This window comes from Pterocles gutturalis, unplaced genomic scaffold, assembly GCF_000699245.1.
Source record: "Pterocles gutturalis isolate BGI_N339 unplaced genomic scaffold, ASM69924v1 scaffold45252, whole genome shotgun sequence".
Lineage (NCBI taxonomy): Eukaryota > Metazoa > Chordata > Aves > Pterocliformes > Pteroclidae > Pterocles > Pterocles gutturalis.
The window spans coordinates 14,616-23,657 of record NW_010117105.1 but is presented as its reverse complement, the minus strand read 5'-3'; the positions used below and the strand labels follow the sequence as shown (position 1 = coordinate 23,657).

Below are 9,042 nucleotides of genomic sequence, written 5' to 3'. Positions count from 1 at the left end.
TAGCCTGATGTATGTACTGGGCAATAGCTTAACTCATGTACATCTCGCAGTTTTAATGTAGATGTCTTTTCTGCATCATCTCTCTCCCTCCTGTCCAGTCTTTGAGTCGACAAGAGCGCTCATTGTCTCTGAAATCTGTTTCTTTCTCCTCCATTGTTGTTTTTTTTCCGCAGAAAAGATGCTAGCGGGGCTCACCCAAATATTAGACTGAAGGAGAGCCTTTTAGGATGGGCCTCCAAGAAGCAGGGATGTTGCTGATGCCATTAGGGCATGCTGTGCAGCTCCTGGAGCGGCAGGAGCTCCTCTGGGCTGTTTGCACCAACCCTTTCCAGCCCCTTCCAGCATCCTCCTTTCCGCCTTGTCGCATTCTCCCTGCCTTACATTTTGCTTCTGGGCTTCTTAGGGAGTGATTAATTTGTAAAGGAAAGAGAACTTCATTACCAACCTCTGGTTTTGTTCAGAGTGGTTAAGTATCGTAAAGAGGTGCTAAAATAACTGAGAAGAAGATTTTTTTTTTTTTTGAGGTCTTGGCTAAATTACAGCCTCCAAATGTTGTATCTTTTGCAAATTAGAAAGGAAGGGACAGAAGGGAATGGTTCAAATAGCTGTGAGGATTTCTGAAGTCATTATTGTTGAGGGAAGAAAAGTGATTCTGTGTGCTTTTGCATAGCAGTATACACCATAATTCATTTTAATTTTTTTGCAAAATAGAGGTGGAAAGACATTTTCTGAATATCCAATGGGGTTGCAGTAGCGCTGGCTGCTAACACGATTAGTATCGCAAACAGATCTCTGCCTAGTATGGGAGTGTGCAAAATACACAGTGCTACTGATACTCCGCTTATATCAAACATCACTTGAGCTGTAGGGAACCCTGCGCTGGCTGCTGGTGCCTTGCGCAGTTTCTGAGGTGGTTTCTGTGCAAAACCATGGAGTTGACAGGGTGCGTACATATGTGCAGAAAAGCAAATTGCTGCATATCAGTTATTTAAATGAGAGGTAGTTACTTTTGATTTAAGCCATTCGTTTCGACTGAGATTTTTTTATATATTCCTAAGGAAAGGTCTTTTGGCAGTATGGCCAAAACGACCGATTTGCAGCAAATTATAGCCTTTTAAATAAACTGTCTACTTTTTCTTTCTCCACTTGGGTGCATTTATAAAAGTACCTGTATTTCTTCTTTATAAAACTAGCTAAATATGTCAGCTTATTTTTTCAGTGTTATAATGCTTGGACAATGTGAATGAGATACTCCTCATTCATATATTAGATGATACTGTTTTGTATTTGCAAACCGTGTCAAACTGCATTAGGATGGAAACCGTGATCTGATTACAACTAATAATATGTGCACTACTAATACAGCACATATCACTGCAACATGTCTTACAAGCTGTGAACAGGACTGAGTGCCAAAGATTATTTCCTCTCGGATTCTGCATAGGATCCAAAGGCAACAACAGCAGCTGCAATGGTCAAAATCGGAGAAGAAAAATTTGCCATATTTATTTATTGTAACCGTATTAATGACAATGTGGATTGTCACCATTTGGAATGTAATTTTGAATTAGCTTCTTTTTTTAAGAATAAAAACGCATTTGAAGAAGATACTGTAATCTGATATAAGTATTTAAAATCATCCATTTGAAATAACCTGCTAAGTGTGCTCTTCCACCACTCCGGTATCTGATGAAACTCTGAGACTGTTCCTTGGATGTTGACGTTCCCCTTTAGCTTTACAAATGTGTTTTTCTGATGACTAATTTAGCTTAGTCCACTAAAACCTAATCTTCCTCTTTCTCTCACCCCCATCCTGACCAAGAGCCATAGGTAGCGACTGCTAACTAATGAATCTTTCTGGTGCCAGTGCAGGTTTTGATTATATGCCCAGACTCCAAATAGAGCCCTTTTTTATTTTCTTGTGAATAGGAGGAGGAGAAAATATTGTATTGGGGCCTCATGTCCTGAGCTGAACAGATAGAGGACTAGGCGTACTTCAGGGACAGACACTTTTTTTTGTTTAATTAGTTGGAGTTTTTTGATGTGAAAATGTTTCTCTCCTTATTTGAAACAATCGGAGCAGATGGAAAAAAAGGCTGGCATTGCAGGTTTCAGAATGGATGAAGCCTGTGCTGGTTACAGCTGCTCTACCCTCCCTGCGCTGTGGGCCCAGGAGTTCTGCTTGGTTTTGGGCTGTGCGGCACAGGGACATTACAGGGGCTAGTAAACTTGGACTGCTGGTAGCCAGGGAGCTAGAACTGTCTGTAAAATGAAGAGTCGTAAATGCCAGGCATTTCAAAATCGGGACTTAAATTCTTACTCCAGCTCCTTACTTTTCCCCTGCATTTACATGGAAAAGAATATAAATACTGCTACCTTGGACCGTACCTACTCACCACTCATTTCTAGGCTCAGCTTTCAAAACTATCTCCACATCACAAGGCTTCCTCTTTCTAAAATGAAGGCTGAGGTTTGCAAATAAATCACATGACTTGCTGACAAAAATAATTACTGTGAGGTGGGTGACAAGCCATTAGGTCATGGTTACAATTTGACTTTCCAGCATAAGGTGCTAGAGAAATTGTCACTCAAAGGGTAGCACCAATGGCAGCATAGACAATTTTTTTTTCTATTTGCTCAGCTGCTTCTAAAGAGTTGGTTAGGCATCTGCTTCTTCAGGGAAGATCAGTGTTCTTATAACCTTTTTAAAATAAATGCAGATTGAATTCTAAGTTGTTGAGGTTTGGCTTGGGGGATATATGTGCCCTGGGAGATAAAGAATAGTCAAGATGGACCATTCAGCCCTTAACCTTCCTTGTGAGATGCTGAGAAGTGAGAAGACACTAGTGTTAGTAGTGGTTTTGGGATGTGGACCTGCTCTGGAAACTTTGATTCATTTAAAAGAGGAACCAAGGAGTTGTCAGATGTTGCCATCTTTCAGTCTTTAGCAAAAAAACCTAGAAGTCAAATTCTCTCATGTCATTTTGTTCAAACTCATGCCCTTTCAGACTTTTAAGGACTGCTAGAGCGAGTTATACCTAAAGTCATTGGCCTTGGGTCATGGATGGACAACTTCCAACTTTACCATTATTTGCTTTTTCCTGTTTTCCTCCTGGAGGGAGAAGATAGAGGGGTTCAGGGACGCAGACCTGTTGGGTCTAAAGTTGTTTCCACCTCGTGGCCCGACACCTGTGGGTACAGTGCCTGTTAAATGTGGATTCTTCGTGTTTCTGGCTGTCTTTGCCTGGAGCAGTGGCTCACGGAGCAGGTCCTGGGCTGAAGCCCTGCATGGCAACTGTGGGTGGACTTCAGAGGGTCAGCTTGCATTCCCCAGAGCTTTGCTAGGAGATGTATTGCCCAACTTAAGCTTTGGACTCAGGCTGACTGGGAGTGAGCCTTCCTCTATTTCATGCCAGCTCAGAGAAATCCCATGTCATGTCACTTACCTGGCTGGCACCACCATGTCTCTGAAGCACAGCCAAGCAAAGAGACTGGGGTGAAGGCTGTGCAGAGCCCTCAAAAAGAATGTTTACTTAAATTATTTTTCTTCTTCATTTTGCCTAAGAACTCAAGAAATACTCAGAAGTGGCCTGATGGAGAGCTGTAACATGGTAGACCAGATTTCTTGATGCGTGTGGAAGTGTTGTGTAGCCTTTCGTACAATGAGATGTATTTGCCTCTATTTCTTGTCTCCACAGACAAATATATTGCACTTCCATGCTGAAACAAGCCCTGCTTTTATGTAATTGTCCTGGTTTCAACTGGGACAGAGTTAACTTTCTTCATAGTAGCTAGTGAGACGCTGTGTTTTGGATTTGTGCTGAGGAGAAGGCTGATCACACACTGATGTTTACAGTTGCTGCCAGGACAGTCAAGGACTTTTCAGCTTCTCTGCTGTGCCAGTGTCTGCAGGGGCAGGAGAAGCTGGGAGGGAGCACAGCCCTAGTTACTAACCAAGGATTCGACCTCAGGTTTAGGATTGAGACCCAAATTGGCCAATGTTATATTCCATATCATGCATGGCATGCCCAGTATATAGATGAGGCTCTGTCCGGAAGTTCTCTCTCTTTCTCTCTGAGTTGTCTCTCTCAGGGTTGTCTCAGTCTCTTGGACACTCAGGCTCTTATGTCTTTTCCAGGATTGCAGTTTCAGGACTCTCCCTGTTCTGTGATCGTTAGCTGGGACCGGGCTGAGACTTGGTCATTGGCTGGTGAGCAGTATCACTGTGTATTGCTCGTTTGTATATTTGTGTATATTACTATTATTATTTTCAATTTTATTGTTGTCTAGTTATTGAATTGTTCTTATCTCAACTCACGAGTCTCTTTTCCCTTTCCCCCTTTAATTCTTTCCCCAATCCCTGAGCGGCAGGCAGAAGGGTGAGTGAGTGGCTGTGTGGTGTTTTGCTGCTAGCCAGGGTCAAAACCATAACAGTAATAATGAAGTTGCTGCTGTCTGTTTAGGTGCTAACAGGGGGGTCAGTTCCCTGCAGCCCCTGCAGTCACAGCACGCCTTGGTGTGGGACTGTCAGCACAGAGAAGGGAGGTTTTCCTCGCGCGTTGCCCTCTGCTCTGCCTGTCGGTACTTTAGAAGATGGCTCAAAGGGAAGGTGCCTTTTTTGCTTTTCCTTTTGAGAAGGGAGCAGAGGGAGGAGAGCAGAAAATGGTGTTTTGATCCTCCTGTTTCTTATTCAAGTTGCATAAACATACCAGAGGATTTCTCTAAATGAAATGAAGCAAACCTTTCATGTTCTCTCCCTGCTTCAAGAAAGCTAATGTGGCTGCTTGCAGATTTGCAGCTACAGACAAAGATCTGCAGTGTGCACAGACTCAAGTGCTGAGTGGTGTCATGCTGAAAGAACCTGCCCGAGCTTTAATAGAATATAAAAGCTTTCTGGACACCGAGCAAAAATCTGTTTAAATCCCTGACAGGGATGAGAGCACAGCATGTATTATCAGGATATGCACAGAGACGGGAAGGCTCTCAAAACATTTGCATTTTGGATTTGCTGTAATTAAAAAGTTACAGCCTTTCCAGAAAGGCTGAAATGGTGGAAGGAGTAAATATAAGACTTCACCTTTTCCTCATCTCCGTACAAATGTTTAGGGCTCCGAATGGCTATTTTTCTTGAATATAAAGGACACAAAACCCAATAGGCTTCACTTTCATATTTATAAACATAATTTGGTACTCAGATTGTGGCAGTCCCAGGTGTTCCCTGCCCCACACAGTGACGGACCGACCCCCGCTGTGCACAGGATGGAGCACGCAGCAAAAACATTGTCCCCGGGCTGCAATTCCTCATGAAAGCAGATTCTTTTCCTCATAAGCACATAAGTAGAGCTGCGCATCTTGAGAGATTAGTGCCTGCACAGACCCCAGATAAAACGCGACAGGCGTCTGTGAGGCAGGACGATGCAAGCTGAACTGGAGCAGAAAGTGATGCTCATGGATCAGTGGTGAAGAGGTCAGATGGTCATGTAGTATGTATGGGTTCTTTGGGGGGAAATGACTATTTCAGGAAGATTTCTCTTATTTTGATAACTAATTTGCCAGACTAACATCTCTCTGCAAACCATGTAATTCTTACAGTAGTGATCTGTATCCAGTGGCATAGCTGGACCTGCCAGTTAGAGGAATATAGGGCAGGTGGATGAATGCTTTCTCTGATATCAAACAGCTGCAGAAAAAAATTATTGAGGAAAAGAAATGCTATAAGGTTGAACAGGTCAACTCAGTCACCAGTAGCAGTCTGTAAAGATGAGAGAGAAAAGTGAGAAAGGAAGATCATGGCCATTGAATAGAGGATTCCTGCCTAATGTAAGAGGAAAACGACTATGTCTGTACTTACGTGATTATGCAAAAGGTAAATAGGAGCAAGTAGAAGGAAGATCTTTCCTTTCTTGGCTGTTACTAGATGTGACTGCCACTTCAGTGGTGACAGCCCTCCCTCCAGTTTCTGCTACTCGAATAGCAGCAAAGACTGGGAATAGGCAGTGTGGATAAGCTGGTTATTGAATATTTGGACTGTGACCCCCTTCTTCTTCAAGTCAGGCTGTTAAATATTCATGTAAGTGGGCTCAGACAGATCCCTGCCATCTGTCTATATTTATATGACTTCATCCGCACAGTTCCAAAACATGTAAAATTTTATCCTCAACACAGCTCTTTAAAGAAAAAGGGATTTCTCGCCTATCTGAAGGGAAAGGAATCAAAACACAAAGAGATTTAGCAAATAACCAGATTTATTCATATGGACTCCAGCAGACAGGATCCAAATTCATCTCTTTTAAGTGCCAGGCGCAGCTATAGCCCCAGGCTTTCTAGGCAAAGATTATATTTAGTGCTATGAAGTGTTGTATAGTTCACCTGATACTGCTCATTAAGTGTAAAAAAATCTTTGTATGCAACTACAAAGGAAACCAGAGTCTATCACTGTATGTGTGTATGGGTACAGAATGAAAGTATTTGAAGAGGATAAATCAATAATAAAAGCATTACCCAGGCATCTCAGCTTGCACTGCATTCAGTTGCACACCTTGATGGCCAGATAAAACAAGACTGTCACGCAAGCTTCAGTAAACAGTGCGCCCATATGGGCGATTCTGTGAGGGAACAGATTGTCACAGCTCCGTCTGACCTGTTTTTGAGCAATCGTGGCTCTCCCTTGGCACCGTGGATGCGCTGTTGACATTTCAGTGGAGCTGCTTCAGAAAAGTGAGTGCCATTGCCAGAATAGCGTGGCATTTTAACAGTGAGAAGCAATTCCTACATTTTAAATCAAGCAACAAACCCAGTACTTCTCCCTCTCTCCAGTCAGAGCCTCTTAAACAGTCTGAATGGGAAAGATGAAGGGACAAGACCATTGAGAAGACAAGCCCAGACTGTTCAGTGTACCTGCGTTAAGTTACAGCAGATGTGAGGTCGTGTTACTCATATGCTCCAGGGATTTGAATCTGAAGCTCAAACTCATCTCTCAGAAGCCCACACACAAGCAGGTTATCACAGAAAAGACATCTGTGAGATGGCTGAGTGGGGGTGGTTGGTTTTGTTCCTGCTCCCACAAGATGGCAAATGTGGGTAGCAGTCCACCTTAGCTTACTTTCTTATCTGCCCAGGCCCTCACCTTCGTGCTATTTTTAGGCATGAGAATAAAAAGGGACCCATTTTCACTGTGGTGCTCAAGAAACTCTTATATGCATTTTGGAAGGATGCCAGAGGGGATCTTTATGCCTCTAGCACCATATTGAAATGTTTTCTTCTTTCACAGATCTTTCTCCTTGGCTTAATCTTAAAGAATAGCTGCGAGGCTTTGAGCTTACTCAAGCAATCTATTTTTGTTGATGATTTCTTTTTTAAAACTGTTTTTCAGGCATTGGAAAAAATGTCATCTGTGACCGAACGGCGACTCCCCTGGATGCCTTTAGGATGATGACAGCAGCTCATTATTACCCAAAGCTCATGAGCATCATGGGGAATGTTTTGCGCTTCCTGCCAGCCTTTGTGAAGATGAAGCAGCTGATCCAGGAAGGTTACGTGGGGGAGCTGCTGGTGTGCGAAGTGCAGGTTCACAGTGGAAGCCTGCTAGGCAAGAAGTACAACTGGAGCTGCGATGACCTGATGGGAGGCGGGGGCTTGCACTCCGTTGGCACCTACATTATCGACCTCCTGACCTTCCTCACCAGCCAGAAGGCCGTGAAAGTGCACGGCTTGCTCAAGACCTTCGTGAAGCAGACGGACCACATCAAGGGGATACGGCAGATCACCAGCGATGACTTCTGTACGTTTCAGATGGTCCTGGAAGGTGGCGTGTGCTGCACGGTGACGCTCAACTTCAACGTGCCGGGGGAGTTCAAACAAGACATTATTGTGGTGGGTTCGGCAGGACGGCTGATTGTAATAGGCACTGATCTCTACGGACAGAGCAACAGCTCTCCTCAGCGGGAGCTCCTGCTAAAGGACTCCACGCCGGTCAGCAACTCCTTACTTCCAGAGAAGGCCTTCAGTGACATCCCATCCCCCTACCTCAGGGGCACCATTAAGATGGTTCAAGCTGTCCGGCAGGCATTTGAGGACCAGGATGACAGGAGGACCTGGGATGGGAGGCCCCTTACGATGGCTGCCACTTTTGATGACTGTCTGTATGCCCTGTGTGTGGTGGACACCATTAAAAAGTCAAACCAGTTGGGGGAATGGCAGAACATTTCAATCATGACCGAGGAGCCAGAACTGAGCCCAGCGTACTTAATCAGTGAAGCCATGCGGAAGAGCAGGATGTCTCTGTACTGCTAGCTCCTCGCAGCTCCTAGGAAAGAATAGGAACCAGACAGCTTTGAAAGGAAATGGCAGTTCAGCCCCTGTGGAGGGCCTGGGCATCGTAGAAACAGCTGAGGATACAGGAGAAGGAAATATGGTGTTTGGATCAACTAAATCTGTTGGTGGCTAAATGCCAAAGTGGTAACGTCCTTAGAAATGCCCAAAACAGATAGAAGACTTAAGAGCTGACATAACTTATCTGTTTTTAATAACAGTATTAGCTGGCTGATTGGAAAGATATATCATGAACTCATCTCCTGCTTGCAGGTGCTTTAGATTATCCAATTGTGTTTACTGTGAAAGGTTGGGAAGATCCTTTTAGATTTTCCTGACCTACCAGAGGGCTGTGAAGGTACTGTCATGTCATTAAATTTTCTGTAGTGTCTGACATGAATGGTTCCTACCATGACAGCTGACGCCCGCATGCTGTAGTATCACACCTCTAACCAACACATAGAATAATAGGACTTGGTGAGAAAGTGTTGCGTGATGCGGAGAATCTTGGCAGCTCACTTTTCATAGAGCTTGTTAGAGGAGCTCCTCTGTGTTGGTTTAGCTAGTTGTTTTTTGTTTCATTTTGTTTTTTTAGTTAAAGCACAATTAAGTAGGAAAATGTGGGGCTTTTAAAACAGAGCGGTCCTCAATCCCAGTGCATATGCCGCGGTATTGGGAGAGGGAGGGTCTTCTGTGAGCTGCTGGTAAGCTTCAGTGTTAACTGCGCAGATT

General features: G+C 44.0%; 1 protein-coding gene across 1 annotated transcript; it reads left to right on the top strand.

The window, feature by feature from the left end:
- Positions 1-7,371: 7,371 nt before the first annotated feature.
- On the top strand, positions 7,372-8,654 carry LOC104460467 (glucose-fructose oxidoreductase domain-containing protein 1). Its single transcript, XM_010075684.1, has one exon. The coding sequence runs from the start codon at positions 7,429-7,431 to the stop codon at positions 8,290-8,292; it is 864 nt and encodes a 287-aa protein (XP_010073986.1). The 5' UTR covers positions 7,372-7,428; the 3' UTR covers positions 8,293-8,654.
- The last annotated feature ends 388 nt before the right edge of the window (positions 8,655-9,042 follow it).